We start from the raw sequence: 17,153 nt of genomic DNA on the forward strand, positions 1-17,153 counted from the left end.
CGAGGGCGAATACTTTGAATAAAATATTTGTTATCATTCTCTTGAAATAAATGTGTTTTTTTCTTGAAAAAATACCGGTTTCATATGTATACACCTGGTATAGGTTTCTGTGCAGGTTCCTGTACACTGTACAGTTATTTGTACAGGTTCCTCCACAGATTTCTGTACAGGTTCCTGTACAAGAATTTCAGCTGGGCTCGGTCCACTGGTGAGGTTTTAAATGGGGGAGAGTAAAAAAATGGAAAAGAATGTATGGTCAAATTTATGGATGGCTACTGTATAACAAAAATGTTATTCTACTATTTATTGAGAACAATAAGGCAATTCAACTTTGAGGTTAAGGCCTGGTTCCAACACCTTTGAGCGAAATAAGAATTGATGAAAGTAATGCGTACAAAAAACGAATTATTATGAATGAGCATTTTTTCGATGTAATCGATCCTTTTTTTTCTTGAGGCAAGACGAATTATGAAAGGAAAAGAGAACGCGTCCTTCGGCTTGTTTTCGTGCGCCATTGATGATTTTACTGTTCCAGATCACGAGACTTCGTGCTACTTGTTGCAGGGTCACCAGATACAGATATTGATTTGTTGGGAGAAGAGGGAGGACTCTGAAGTGAGACGAAAGTTTTGTATACAAACATGAATGACTCCAACCTAGAGGGATAGATTTTGAGCTTGACCTGGATTTCTTCCTTTGGCAAGGGCTTCACTTTCGATATTATATTTCCTTTTCAATTCAAATAAAGCCACAGAAAAAAATCAGATATTCATCAATGCCCTTTCAATCATTTTCATAAGGTCGTAAAGACTTTTTTTATTTTATCACCAAGATAAAATTTCCAATTTAAATAAATTCCCAGCAAGTTAAAATAAATATAAAATCGAAGTCTCTCGTCGTTCCTAAATATCGTCAAATATTTTCCTTAAGATTGGCTAGCCTTTAAAAAAATATGGTAATTAAAAATTTCAAAAGGCTTGAAGAGAATAAGACCAATTTCTTTAGATTTCTGGGAAAATTTTTAATAATTTTTTTCATTTGAAATATTTATTTTAAGCAAAATTTGAGAAAAATTTTAAAACAAATATGATTATTTTCAATTTCGAAATCTAATGATTTTAAGGGAAAGTAATCAATTTTGCAAAATTACAAAATTAACAAGAAATTGAGTAAGTTTTCAAGATATGTAGAAGTTTTAAAAGGATTTACAAATAATTTGAAACTTACAAAGATTACAAAAAATTAAAAAGAAAATATACATTTTGAAAGATTTTTATCAAAAACTTCAGAAACATTTTTAGAATTTGGAAAGTTTTCATAAAAATAAACTAATTTCCAGAAGAACTTCAAAAAAATTTCAAATGATTGTTTATTTGAATAATTAATTTTAAGAGGAAATTTAAGAAAAATTTTCAAACTCATATTCAAAAATCAAATTTCTCAATTTTGCAAAATTACAATTAAAAATATTTGGGGTAATTTAAAACAATATGTCGATTTTTGAAAATTTTTAAGCATTTTGAACGTTTTGACGGAAATAAAGAATTTCCTAAGATTTTTAGAAAAATTAAAAGATTTTTTATCAGAAAATAATAATTTGTACAGAAATTTAAAAACATTTTAAGACATTTTTCTAAATTCAAAACTGTTTTTGTTTATAACTTAAAAATATTTGTTGTTGTTTAAAATATCAAATAACACATTTTTCGTTGAAAATTAATTTACTTAGTTAAAATAGAAACTAATTTGTTAAACATTAATTTACATTTTTTGATAATTTATAATTTTAATTCAAAAACCTTTTATTGGTTAAAAATTGAACTATTTTGTTACAAATTAATTTTGGTATCCAAGGTTCATGATTATAATAAAGAATTTAATTCTCTCGTTAAAAATTTGAGCATTTGGTTGAAAATTCGTTTTTTGTTGTTAAAAATTAATTTGTTTGATTTTTAAATATAAGTATTACATATAACTATTCTAAATAAAAATGTCTTTGGTGGAAAATTCAACTATCATTATAAATGAGAATTCGTTCTTTGTTTGAAAATTTAAATATTTTGTTGAAAATTCCTTCTTTTTGTTAAAAACTAATTTTTACAACCTAGAATATTTATGGTTAATAATTCATCTTTTTTGTCGAAAATTCAAGTATTTGGTTCTAAATACTTTTTTCTTATTGAAGTTTTATCATTATAGTTGAAAGTTTAAATCTCAGATTAAAAATTTTACGATTTTCACGACAATTCTCTTTCTATGGTTTAAACTTAATTGTTTTAACTGTAAATATAACTATTTCATTTAGGGTTGAAAGTTTTCCTTTTTGATAAAAAATTCATCTTTTTTCGATTAAAGATCCAAAACAATTTTTTTTGTAGGAAACTAATTTCCTTGATTAAAAATTTATTTTTTTATGAAAGATTTATCATTTTAGTTGAAAATTCTTTTCTTTCTAATCTAAAATAAATTTTTATACTGAAAATATAACTATTTCTTTTTTGGTTGAAAATTTATCTTGCTTTATTGAAAGTGATTTTTTTTCTTTCAATAAATATTTATGGTGAAAAATTCATCTTCTTGGTTAAATATTAAACTATCTAGTCACATATTAACTTTTTTTGAAGATACATAATTATAATTAGGAATTTAATTCTTTTATTAAAAATTTGACAATTTTGTTGAAAATTCGTTTTTAATGTTACAAACTAATTTTTGAACCTAAAACATTTATGGTTAATAATTTATCTTTTTGGTCGAAAATTGAACTATTTGGTTCTAAATACTTTTTTCTTATTGAAGTTTTATCATTATAGTTGAAAGTTTAATTCTCAGATTAAAAATTTTACGATTTTCACGACAATTCTCTTTCTATGGTTTAAACTTAATTGTTTTAACTGCAAATATAACTATTTCATTTAGGGTTGAAAGTTTTCCTTTTTAATAAAAAATTCATCTTTTTTCGATTAAAGATCCAAAACAATTTTTTTTGTAGGAAACTAATTTCCTTGATTAAAAATTTATTTTTTTGTTAATGATTTATCATTTTAGTTGAAAATTCCTTTTTTCTAATCTAAAATAAATTTTTTCTACTGAAAATATAACTATTTCTTTTTTGGTTGAAAATTTATCTTGCTTTATTGAAAGTGATTTTTTTTCTTTCAATAAATATTTATGGTGAAAAATTCATCTTCTTGGTTGAATATTAAACTATCTAGTCACATATTAACTTTTTTTGAAGATACATAATTATAATTAGGAATTTAATTCTATTATTAAAAATTTGACAATTTTGTTAAAAATTCGTTTTTAATGTTACAAACTAATTTTTGAACCTAAAACATTTATGGTTAATAATTTATCTTTTTGGTCGAAAATTGAACTATTTGGTTCTAAATAATTTTTTCTTATTGAAGTTTTATCATTATAGGTAAGAATTTAATTCTTTGGGTGAAAATGTAACGATTTTCTTCAAAAATTCTTTTTTAGCGGTTAACCACCGATTTTTTAACTTTTAATTTAACTATTCCATTCTGTGTTGAAAATTTTCCTTTTATATTCCAAATTTGTGTATTTTCTTCCAAATTTGCCTATTTGGTAGAAGATTTGGTATTTTGTTAAAAATGTAACTGTTTTGTTAAAAATTCAATTTTTTTGGTAGAAAATTAATTTCTTTAGTTGAAAATTTAACTATTTTGTTGAAAATTCCATTATTTCATTAAAAATTCAAATTTTTTGTGAAAAAATTATTATTATTTTTTTTTTACTATTTTGTTGAAAACTCCTTAATTTTGTTAAAATTTCTACGTTTTTAGTAGAAAATTAATTTCTTTTGCTGAAAATTGAACTATTTTGTTGAAAACTCCTTTATTTTGTAAAACATTCGACGTTTTTACTAGAAAATTAGTTAATTTCGTGCGAAATTGATTCCGAGAGAAAAATCATCACGGTAAGAGAAAGTAAAAAATTTCATCGGGGAAAGATAGTTAAAGTTAGAAAATTTCAAAATTGGGATGTCCCTATATTCCGATCAAGCTTATTTACCCTGAACCTTTGCCTTGAAAAAAAATATGTACATCTATAATCAGCAAATGACAGATTTCTCCCTATCGGTTGCCTTGAAAGAGTTTCGATTAAAATACCCCGGGCTTCAGGCAGGCGCACCATATCGGGTGTAGCCCAACGCAAGCGCCGATGAGAGCTTTGATGAGGGGAGTGGAAGCTCTATCGAACCCAAGTGCTCTGACTGAAAGCGCCCCTTCCCAGCTCCTAGGCACGTTTCCCATTCATAGACTGACCTCTTTAAAGTACAGTCTTTCAGCTCATTCAATAGCAAAAGTCAAAATACGCCGAGTTTTTACAAGTGCGGTACTCAAAAAATACTGTCAAGGATTTCCTGTGAAGGGTTTCCTGTGGAGGGTTTCCTGTGAAGGGTTTCCTGTAAAGGGTTTCCTGTAAAGGGTCAGATTTCGTCTTCCGTGAGCCCCTCAATGAGGGGAGACCTGTGAAAATCAAAGTTGTATACTACGTCGGAACCACTTTCGAATTTGCCATTTTAGAATAGTTTGTATAGACTATTTTTTGTCAGAGTCTATTTTTATAGAGAAAACTGAATCAAATTTTGATTTTATACGGAAGCTGTTGAATATGACTGTCTGATGTGAGATGAGTGATTTTTTGAGAGAATTTAGTGGCGAGTTATTATGTGTATCAAAAGTAGACTTAAAGTGAGGTAAAAGTGTTTTATCGCGGCAAAAGCAGCCCGTCGAGCGAGGGGGCTCCGGGATCTGAGCAACAGGTAATTGACTAGTCGGTACTTTACCCTTACTATTTCATTCTGTGGTTTTAACTTTTTTTCGTTTCCAAAAAAACTGCTAGATTTTTTTTTAATTAACGATTATCAGAAAATTTATTCACATTTTTCGTCTCCTGGAATGGGATCTCAACTTCTTACCGAAGCAATTTTTTCTAAACTGTACTTTTTAATTAAATAGAGTTATTGGGATTCTAGAATAGGGTGTGGTGCATATATTTATGGTGTTTATTTTGATTTTCAATTAAATTAATATTTCTTTGCAATATAATCCTTAATATTTTTCGTTGAGAATTACTATTTTTTGTAAAAAATACTAGATTTTGTTATAAATTAAACTGGTTTGTTAAAAAATTATCTTTCTGGATAAAAAGTTCGTTCTAAATTAAATAGTCTACTGTGTCGTTTTATGTCGAAGATGCGACTGTTTTTTACAAATTTATATTTTTGGATAAAAAATCCATCCTTTAATAAAAAATTCATCTTTCTTTAAATAGAAGTTAATTCTCTTTTATTTAAAAAATCTCCTATAATTATTTGTAGCTTATAACTGATGTATTTTTTTATAAAAATTTATTTTTTGGTTTGTCATTAATTTCTTTAATTGCAAATTTAATTTTTTTAAAACATTTATCTGTCTGGATTAAAAAGTCGTCCTAAATTAAAAAGTTTACTGTAATATTTTTGATTCAGGATTAAAATTTTAGCTTCGTTTTTGGTCGAGAAATAAACTGTTTTGTTAAAATTTTTTTTTTTTTGATAAGAATTTAATCATTTTGGATTGAAAATTTATCCTTGATTTGAAAAGACATCTTGTTGACAATAAAAGTTAATTCTTTTTTAATTGAAAATTCTCTTGTAATTATTTGTACTTTATAATTGATACATTTCTATATAAAAATGTATTTTCCTTTAAAGATTAATCTCCTTGTTTCTAAATTTAATTTTTTTTTTAATTTATCTTTCTAGATGAAAAATTGAAATTTTGGTTAAAAGGGTTTTATTTTGTTAAAAAATCAATGAGTGAATAACAATAATCCGGATTTTTTTTTAGAAATAAAGTGTTTTGTTAAAAATTCGTCTTTTTGGATAGAAAATTAATTTTTTCACTAAAAATAAGATTTTTATAGTTGAAAAATTTCCTGTAATTATTTGTGGTTTATATTTATTCTATTTATGTTAAAAAAAATTAATTTTTTATAGACTTTTCAATATACAAAATTCTTCCTAAATTGAAAAATCTGCTGTAACATTTTTAGTTCAGGATTAACATTTTTCATAAAATTACTTTATATTTTTAAAAATTCAACGATTGATTAAAAATCATCGTTTTTGGTCGAGAAATAAACTGTTTTGTTATTATTTTCAATTGAAAAATTATCTTTTAATATAAAAGTGATATTTTTATGTAAGTTAACTCTTCTAAATTGAAAAGTCTCCTCTTATTATTTAGGGTTTATAATTCACCTATATTGATTAAGAATGCATTTTTTTAAACATTCAAGTACTTGGCTGAAAGTTGATCTCGTTTTACAAAAATTCATTTTTTTGTTGGTTAAAGATTTACCTCTTTAGTCAACAATTCTATTCTTTTTTTACACATTCATATTTCTGGATGAAAAATTCGTTCTTATCATTTTGTCCATTTTGTCCAGATCGTTTTGTGAATATAATACCAAAAGATATATTTTCGATCCAAAAGGAACAATTTTTTGTTCAGAAAAATGAATACTTAACAAAAAGTTGAATTTTCGATTAAAGAGATGAATCTTTAAGAAAAAAAAATTATTTTTGTAGACAAATTAGTTCAACTTCAAGCCAGGTAGTGTAATTTTCAACAAAAAAAAGCTTTTTTTATCAAGATAGATGAACAATAAGCCACAAATAATTACAGTCGACTTTTCAATTTAATAAAGCTAACTTTTAATGTTTTAAATGATTTTTATACTAAAAGATGACATTTTAATCAAAAAGGATAAATTTTCTATCTAAAAGACAAATCTTGAATAAAACCGATGGTTTTTTTCACTAAGTAGTTTGATTTCTTGGAAAGTAAAGCATTTTTTACGAAAATTAATTATTAAAAACAAAAATGATTACAGAAGACGTTTCAATTTAAAAAACTTAACTTTTAATAAAAAGTATGACCAACTTTCTATTCAAAAAGATGAATATTTAACAATTAAGTTGAATTTTCGACCAAATGTATGAATCTTTGACCAAAGAAATTAATTTTTCTAAAAAATTAGTTCAACTTTCAACGAAGTAGTTGAATTTTCAACAAAAAAAAAGCATTTTTAATCAAGATAGATAAGTGATAAACCACAAATAATTACAGTAGACTTTTTAATTAGAAAGAAAAACTTTTAATAAAAAAATATGACTTTTCTATTAAACGATGAATTTTCAATCAAAGAGGATAAATATTCTATCCGAAGAGGGAAAGTTTTAACGAAATAGTTGCATTTTCGACCGAAAGCATTGACTTTTTTAATAAATCGTTGAATTTTTAACAATGTAAATATTTTTAACAAGAATATATTGATTAAAAATCACACATTATTACAGTAGACTTTTCAATTTAAACAATTTAACTTTTGATAAAAAATATGATTCTTTTATTAGAAGATTAAGTTTAAATCCTGAAGGACGAATTTTCCATACAGAGAGATGAATATTTAACAACAAAGTTGAATTTTAAAGCAAAGGGATGAATATTTAACAAAAAGAGTGAATTTGGGTAAAAAAATAGTTTAAATTTTAGACAGGTATTTGAATTTTTAACAAAATAAAGCATTTTTAACCAAATGAGATTAAATATAAGTCAAAAATAAATAAAGTAGACTTTTTAATTTTTAAAAAGTTAATTTTTAATAAAAAAAGATGACTTATATCAAAAGCATAATTTGCAATCCGAAAGGACGAATTTTCTTCCGTCAAAAGTATTTAAAACTAATTAACAAAAAATTTGATTTCTCGACAAAAAAATTAGTCTTTGACTAAATAATTCAATTTTCCATAAAAGAAAGCATTTCTCAACAAAAATATATGATTTCTGAACCAAAAATATGACAATAGACTTTTTAATTTTAAAAAGTGAACTTTTAACCAAAACAGTGAATTTTATATCATTATTTACTATAATATTTTTCATTCAAAAATCATATATTTTGATTAAGATATTATTTTCTGAAAGTTTAACTAGTTTTTTAACAAAATCCATTTTTCTTTGTTAAAGATGCATTTCTCTAAAATATTTTTTTGATTAAAAGTTAACTTTTTTAAATGAAAAGTCTTCTGTTATCATTAGTGGTTTATAATTAATCTATTTTACTTAAAAATTCTTTACTTTTTTGAAAATTTAACTATTTTTTTAGGAACTTGTCTTTTGAATCAAAAATGCATCTTTTAATATAAAAGTCATATTTTTGTATTAAAAGTTAACATTAAAAAATTTTAATTTCCACTGCAATTCTTTGTGGTTTATAATTGATTTTTTTCTGGTTAAGAATGTCTTATTTTATTGAAAATTTGACTGTTTTGTTGAAAATTGGCTTTTTTGCATAGAAAATTCATTGTCTTAAATTGAAAATTCATCTTATAATAGAAAGGTCATGTTTTTCTGATTAAAAGTTAATTTTTTACATTAAAAAGTATACTGCAATTATTTGCTGTTTATAATTAATTAATTTAAATTACAAATGCTTTCTTGTTTATAATTCAACTATTTGGTTAAAAATTTAACTAATTTTTTGCAGAAATTCACTTTTTTAGTTAAAAATTTATTTCTTGTATCAATAATTCAAAATTCAACTGTTTTGTTAAACATTAATCTTTCTGGATAGCTAATTCAGAAAGTTAACTATTTTAGGAGGAATTAAAAAAAAACTATTTAAAAAAAATGGCAACTAAAAAAATACTCGAAAATTCTACGATTATATTTTTGATTTAACTTCTATGTAGAAAATTCCCCTTTTTGGCTTGAAACTTCCACAATTTCTCCAAAAATATTTTTCCTTCTTAAGTAAAAAAAATTTCTTGGTTGCAAATTTCTGAAACTACATATTTTGTTATAAATTAATTTTTTCGTTTTAAGATTCATTTCTTTGACAAAAATTTTAATAATATTGTTGAATGTGTTTTATTCTGTTGAAAATTAATCTTCTTGGTTGAACTATTCTGTCAAAAATTTATATTTATAGTTGAAAATACATCTTTTTCATTGAGAATTTAACAATTTAGTTACAAATATATCTATTTTGTTAAAAATGCAATAATTTCGTTAACAATTTGACTTCTTGGTTTAAAATTCCTCTTTGCTCGAAAATTTAACTGTTTTGTTAAGTATTTGTCTTTTTGGATCAAAAACTCGTCCTTTTGAATTAGAAATTCATCTTTTTTGTTTAAAGTTAACGTTTTTAAACTGAAACGTCTTCTGAAATATTTTTGAATTAGGATTAATTTAATTTGCTTAAAAATGCTTTATTTATTTTAAAATTTAAATATTTAGTGAAAAAGACGTTTCTTTGTCGAAAAACCAACTAGTTTATTGAACATTATTTCTTTTATTGAAAAATTGTTTTTTTAAATTGAAAATTCAACCTTTCGTATAAAATTTATATTTTTTTATTGAAAGTTTATTATTTTTTATTGAAAAGTCTTCTATTATATTTCTGGTTTAGAATGCATCTCTTTTGGTTCCAAATTTTATCACTTTGCTAAAAATTCAATCATTTTGTTTAAAGGTCATCGTTTTTTATTGAAAATTTTACTACTTGGATGAAAGTTATACTCATTTTTAAATGCTTCATTTTTTAAATTAAAGATTCGTCTCTTTGGTTGAAAACTAAATTTCTTCGCTAAAGATTCAACTGTTCTGTAGAAAATTCAACAATTTGGTTAACATTTTTTTTTATGGCTAAAAAATCTTTTTTAATCGTAAATTTATCTTTATAGTTTAGAAATTCACCTCTTTTGGTAAAAATGCAACTGATTGATTGAAAATAAATGTTTATTTTTTTGTAGTTGAAAATTAATCTTCGTGTTGAAACTACTCTCTCAAAAATTTATTTCTTTGCTTGAAGATTCCTCTGTTTATTAAAAAAAATTGTATTCCTTCTTTTCAGTAGAAAATTAATCTTCTTAGTTGAAGATTCATCTTTTTTGCTTAAAAATTTAAATATCTGATTAAAAATTCATTCCCTTTGTTAAAAATGCAATTAGTTTGTTGAAAATTAGCCTTTCTTGTTTTAAGTTTCATCTCTTTGTTATAAATATGATCTTTTTTGTTAAAAATGCGACTAAGAATTTGATAATTAATCTTTTTTTATTTGAGAATTTAATGATTTTGTCATAAATTCAACTATTTTAATGAAAACTCATCCTTTTAATTTAAAATGAAACTTTTTTGTTGGAAATACAACTGCTTTGGAGAAAATTCGTTTTTTTTTGCTAAAAATTTCCACAATTCGTTGACAAGTTTTTTCTTCCCTGACTGAAAAATATATTTTTGTTGAAAATTTATCTTTATTTATTAAAACTGTAACTCATCACTTTGATTGAAAGTTCAACTATTTTATTCAAAATGAGTTTTTTGTTTGCTAAAACTAATCTTCTTGGTCTAATTACACTTTTACAAATTTATTTACTTTTGAGTAAGAAATTCATCTGTTTGTTTGAAAAATAAGTTGTTTAACTGAAAACTAAATTCTTTCATTTTTGGATGAAAGTTAATATTTTTTTATTTGAAAATTCAACTATTTGGTTGAAGATGCATGTATCTGCATTAAACTTCGTCTTCTTGGTTTAGGATTAATATTTTTGAATGAAAAATTAATTTTTCATTTTGTTTTGTAAAAATGTCATATTTTTTAATTAAAGAATTATCATTTCGATTAAATAATTAATTATTTTGTTAAACATTCGTTATTTTGGACAAAAAATTCGTTGCTTTTAAAAATTTATATTTTGGTAAAAAAGTAATTTTATTTAATTGAAAAGTAACTTTTTTAAATTGAAAAGTTGATTGCAGTATTTTTAGTAACAAATTAATTATTTTAGCCAAAGAAAATTAAATTTTTTGGATGAAAATTCAACTGTTTTGTGAAAAAATCACCTTTTTGACTTGCAAATTCCACATTTTGGTTCCAATTTTTATTCTTTCTTGGCTGAAAAAGCTTTGTTAGTGGGAAATTTGACTTTTTGGTTCAAAAATTCATCTACTTTAGCTAAAAATTTCGCTGTCTGATTAAATATCCTTCTGTTTTGTTCGAGTGTTCAACTATTTTGTTGAAAATTCAACTAAATGGTTAAAAGTGAAACTACTTTGTTAAAAATTAATTTTTTTCAGTTGAAGATTTATCACTTAAACTTATTTAAAAAATATTTTTTTAGCGTTTTTTAGTCTAAGATTTATCTGTTTAGTTCAAAATGTAAATATTTGGCTGAAAATGAATTTTTCTTTATTTGAAAGCTAATTTTTTCAACAAAAATGAAATTATTTCAATTTTTGTTAAAAATTAATCATTTTTAGTTTACAAATTTGACTATTTTGCTTAAAAATGCAACTCTTGAGATGATAATTATTATATTTATGGCTTTCAGTGAAAAGTTATTTTTCTTAACAAAAAATGTTCTATTTCAATTTTTATTCAACCTTAGGAAGCTGACATTTGAGTTTGCCTAATATATATTGCTTTAAATTTTCATGATTGAAAATTTTGTATTGCTTAATATTTACAGCTTCTAATTAAACGTTTTCGATTCTTGAGAAAACAAATTTTTTGCAATGTATTATAATGTAATAAACAATTCAATAATAAATACAAAAAATTATAATAAAATTATAATACAATGCCTAGAATTTAAATTTTTGAACATTTTACAGTTTTTTATTTTCAAGGTTTTAAAAATGTTTTATTTATGAATATCAAGCGGATTAATATTGTTAAAATAATGTTAAATATAATAATAATGTTGAAATATTGTTAAAATAAAGACTGCTATAAAACTTTAATTGCTTAAATGCAAAATCTCAGTTTTGAATCTTTCAAAATATTTTTATAATTTTCTACGTATTTAAACATTTTTTCTATAAAAATTTGCAGTGTGCAATTATTATATTCAATACCTGCTTTATATAAAAAAATTTTGAAACCTAATTTATAACTGGAAGTTGTTTTATATCTGAAATATAAATTTTCAATAATCAAATCTACAAATAATTCCTTTTAATAAGAAAAATCATCGAAAATTGTATGAAGATTGTACAGCATTTGTTCTTTTTAAAATTATTTTTAGCTTTTACACCAGAAATGAGCATTCTTAAATAAAAATCAAGATTAAAAATTCGTGATAATTTGAGTTATGTTAGCAATTTACATAAGAAATTGGTATTTAAAAAAATTAAAATTTAAAGATTAAATTATATTAACTATTTAAGTTTTTGGATGTTGTTAAAGTTGTTCAATTTTTTAAAGTTGAGAAAAAATCTTTCGATCATAACGTAATTTGTAAATTTGAATGATTTCATGTTAGTTTAGAGTTTTACATCAGAAATTAGCCATTTGAGATAAAAATCATTATAAATGAAGAAGATTTAGAATCTTTTAATAATCTAGGATTATATCAGCATTTTTTATCGCCACTGTGTATTTTTAATATAAAAATAATAAGATTTTTCAGATTATCGTTAACACTTAAGAACAACATTAGGTTATTTTAACGGTTTTCACAGAAAAATCGGTGATTTTAAACCAAAACAAATTAGATCTCAAAAACATAAATTTTTATCAATTTTCATCAATTATAAACAGTATTTATTTTTATTTTATATTATTAAAAAAAATAGTTACTATAAAATAAGAAAAAGTTGTGTAAATTTAATTTTCTTTTAAAGGCTTTTAATATTTAAATTGACGAATTGTTTAAATTTGAATGCATAAGTTGCAATGTTAGAAATTTTCAATAAAAAATTTCAATTTCGAATAATTCTTCAAACATTATTTGAATTATTTTTTTAAAGGAAATTGAAGGCTCGATGCCGGAGGCTTCGGGGTCGGGGGTAACCGACGAGTCGGATTACTCAACTTTTGAAAACAAAAGCGGCCTCGCTGACGACATGAAGTTTCTGGCAAGTATGCCGGAACTTTGCGACGTAACCTTCCTCGTCGGCGACACAAGAGAGCCAGTTTGTGCCGTCAAGGCAGTTCTGGCCGCAAGAAGCAGGTACATTTTTTTCTAACATTTTGTTTAAAAATTTCGGAATTTTCTGCCAGAATTCAATTCCGGGATATTTTTCTCTTCCGGCATATTTTGCCGGATTTTAATTCTCTCTTCCGAAATCTGCACAATAAATTTGTTGGAATTCATTATAATTTTGCCGAAAAAGAAACTTAGTTAACGATAAAATATGCTGGAAGAAAAAATTAGAATCTGGCCAATTATGCTGGAAGAGAAAAATAAAATTCGAAATATTTTACCGGGGGAGAAAATTAAAATCTGGAATTTTTTCCTGAAAGGAAATTTGCAATCAGGTATATTTTTCCGAAAGATAATACTCGAACTTGAAAAGTAATAAAATTATCTCATTAATTATTGTAGATAATATACATATTAATTCAATAGTTTTCGCTTGAAAATATTATTTTTAGATTAGAATTTTTAAATAAAAAACCATCAGCAGGATTCCATATTTCCAATGATTTTAGGTTATATTATATATTGTTATATATTATTTTACTTAAAAAATATAGAATTTTCGAAAGTCTTTCGTTTTTCAGTTATTTTAGCTTTTTTTACTGGAAGATGTAATTTGTAAACAAAAATCATTTGGTTTGAAAAATTTACAATTTAAAGAAATGTTAGGTTACGTTACTGTTTCACACCAGAAACTTGTATTTTTAAACAAAAATCATTACAATTTGAAAAGTATTTACAATCATTAAAAATCTTGGATTATTTTAATTTTTTTTCAGAAAGTTGTATATTTTTAATAAAAAAAATAGTTTCGAATAAGATTAACGTCATTTTTAAGAATTTTAAGCTATGTTATCGTTTAAAAATGGAAAAAATGAATATTTATAAAAAATAATTATATTTCCAGAAGATTTTAAATTTGTGTAAAATTTTATATTATACCAGCTATTTTCACCAGAAATCGGTATGGATTTCAAAGAAGAATGATAATTTTCGAACCCTTTTAGGTTAAGTTTACATTTCTTAAACGAAATTGGTGATTTTAAATAAAACAAAAACAGTAAGTTTTAAAGAGGGCTTAACATTTTGAACAAATGTTATGTTATTGAATTTTTATTGAAAATTAGCATTTTTTATCAAAAATATTTTAAGTGAAGAAAATGTTTACAAAATTTGAGCGATATTTATTATAAACAGAAGTCATTAGACTTCAAAAATAAAATTAACCTTGAATCATTTAAATTTGAAGTTAACATATCAATTTTGATTTATTACAAAAAATATTGTTTTGGCTTTTTTTATAATGTTATAGAATTCATACTATAAAATGAAAAAATTCGCATTTAAAAAAAATCATTAGAATTTGATAATGATTAACAATATTTTAACAGTTTTGGATTATTTTGGTGTTTATCATCGTAAATTGGTATTTTTAATAACTAGGTTCAGAAACAGATTTATATATTTTAACAATTTCAGGTTATGTTACCATTCTACACCAAATATTGGTATTTTAAAGCGAAAATCATTATATTTTTAACAAGATTTAGAATTTTTCAACAATTTTGGATTATGTGAAATTTTTTTGTCGGAATTTACTATTTTCAGTTTTGAAAATAAATGATATTTTAAGGAACATTGACTATTTGAGAAAAAATAAAATTTTGAAAGAATTTTAGGTTATTTTATCATTTGACACAAAAAAGGTGTAGTTTAAAACAAAAATCATTATAATTTGCATGAAATTTTTAGTCTTTGATAAATTTGGGATTATTTAAGTATTTTTGATCAGAAATTGGTAATTTTAATAATAAACAAAATTTCAAACGGGATTACAAATTTAAACATGTTTAGCTTATGTCAGATTTACCTAAAAAATATGTATTTTTAAACAAAAATATTATCTATCAGAAATTTTGGATTGTGTTAGTATTTTTCATCGGAAATTGATATTTTTTATTTAATATTGATATTTTTTATTTAAGATATTTAGATTATCATTATTGTTCAGATTGTCATTCTGAGTGACTGAATTCTAAATTTTTTGTATTTTTGGCATTAAAAAATACTGAAAAACGGTGATTAAAATATTTCAAAAAAATTACATTTAAAAGACGCTTTATGATCTTTAACCATTGTTGTTTATGGTATGTTAGTGTTTTTTTCTTAAAATTGTTATTTTTATTTAAAAAATCATTTGATTTTAAGAAATATTTACAATATTTGCACAAAAATAGGTTCTGTTCGTATTGCTTGACGGACATTCATATTTTTTATTAAAAATGAAATGAATTTTGTATAATTAGTAATTTTTTATTTTATTTTAAAATTTGCGTTAAACAGTTAAAAATAATAATCTTTCTGTATTTTCAAAATTCTTTTTTCTCTTTTTTATAAATAAATTTTAATAAATAAAGTATTTTCTTATTTTTATAGAGTATTTCACAAAATGCTGTATCAGGCACCGAGTCCTCAGCGAAAAAAAGATCCACCGGCGCGCGAAAATAAACTTAGGCTTTTCCTCAAGAGAAGCTCGGAGCCACTATTAAATCTTCAGAATGCGGCGCAACAGGTAATTAAATGCGTACTTTTGTCAACTCCTTCCACTTAAAAGTCTTAAACAATTCTTCATTATTTAAGATGAAGTAAGATGGGGAGAAAGTAATTTAATTTATTCTCTTGAAACCTTAATTTAAAAAAATAGGTATTTAACAAAATTCTTGAATAATATTAACTTTCAAATCATTTAAACTTGAACTAAGGTTTTTTTAACAAATTAATCATACGAAAAATTTCTTTAATTTGCAGTACCATTCGTGAATATCAGACTAGCAACTTTTCATAATTTTAAAATACTGCAATAATGTTATTTATGAAGTTACTAATAAATTGAAGAACATTGTTTTATTTTTGATGTTCAAGTAACAATGGGGTCAAGTTAAAAAATAGTATTATTACTTAGGATTTGTCCATGAACTATGTTAAAATTTTTTAAATATTTTGTACTCCCCCTCTCCTCTCGTTTACGGCTGTATTTACCCCACCCCCCTCTCCACCAGGCATCCACGAAAAGCTACTTAACCAAAAATTGTACGTAAACAGAGGAAATTTTTTGAGAAAAAAGAAAATAATAAGGGGATTCATTGAAAAAAAAGTAAACTAAATTAATGACGAATTCACATAGTTGAACATTTAGGCAAAAATTAATTGAAGATGAAGTTTCACACTAAAATGATGAATTTTTGACTAAAAAATGTGACTTTATCGAAATAGACAAATCGTTAACCTGTAAAGATAAATTCGATTCTGAACAAACAATATGCATTGAAAAAAAATTTCTGCCAAATTTTTGAATTTTCAAGACAAAAAGAAGCGTTTTCTAGATAAGATCAATTTTACATAATAAATTCAATAATTAAATATTTAGTTAATTTCAAACAATGATTTTGAAAACAATAAAATTAATGTTATGAAAAAGAATTAGCCAAATTTTAAAGAAAAAAAGATGAATCTTCAACTAAGAAAATTGAATTTTAACAAAGTAGTTCCATTTTCAACCAAGATATTGAATTTTTGACCCAAAAGAATTTTCAATGAAACAAGAAATATATAGTAGAGATATTATAGTACACTTTTTAGATAATCATAATTTAATTTTCTAATTAGGTTCTGTTCATTTATTTTAAATTTATCATCGGGAAACGTACTCTGTGTCTAACTGTAATTTTTGGCGAAATCCCTTCCCCATCAAATGTGTAACTTAGTTTATAGACGGGACTTTATTCTGTAATGGAATAATATAAACATTATTTTGCTATATTACCAGAATTACCAGAATTTTGTGAACAACGAAAAGTAGTTTGTCTGATAATTGTCGATTTAATTTTTATTATGGTTCTGTTAACAGTCCACGGTGCGCATAAACCAACTTTAAATTCAAGGTCATAGCACATTTAGTTTTTTTTCATTCGATTAAGGGGATCAGAAAGTGTGCATGCACTTGCAGATATAGATTTTTGTGAAAATGTGAGTTCAGTACCCTCGGTCACTATACGAGGGTGGATTGATAAGTTTCCGGCCTGACCAAGAAAAACAACGTTTTTAAGAATTTTTTTTTTTATTTCTCAACATAATCTCCTCCAAGGCT

General features: G+C 23.9%; 1 protein-coding gene across 1 annotated transcript in view; it reads left to right on the forward strand.

Annotated features, from left to right (window-relative positions):
- The first annotated feature begins 12,848 nt into the window (after window positions 1–12,848).
- Window positions 12,849–17,153, forward strand: part of LOC117174943 (serine-enriched protein) — a 42,292-nt gene continuing 37,987 nt past the window's right edge. Inside the window, exons 1-2 of the mRNA XM_033364406.1 lie at window positions 12,849–13,036; window positions 15,443–15,578. Coding sequence (XP_033220297.1) covers window positions 12,849–13,036; window positions 15,443–15,578 — 324 coding nt within the window. The remainder of the gene's footprint in view (window positions 13,037–15,442; window positions 15,579–17,153) is intronic.

Source organism: Belonocnema kinseyi, chromosome 6 (genome assembly GCF_010883055.1).
Source record: "Belonocnema kinseyi isolate 2016_QV_RU_SX_M_011 chromosome 6, B_treatae_v1, whole genome shotgun sequence".
NCBI classification, from domain to species: Eukaryota; Metazoa; Arthropoda; class Insecta; order Hymenoptera; family Cynipidae; genus Belonocnema; species Belonocnema kinseyi.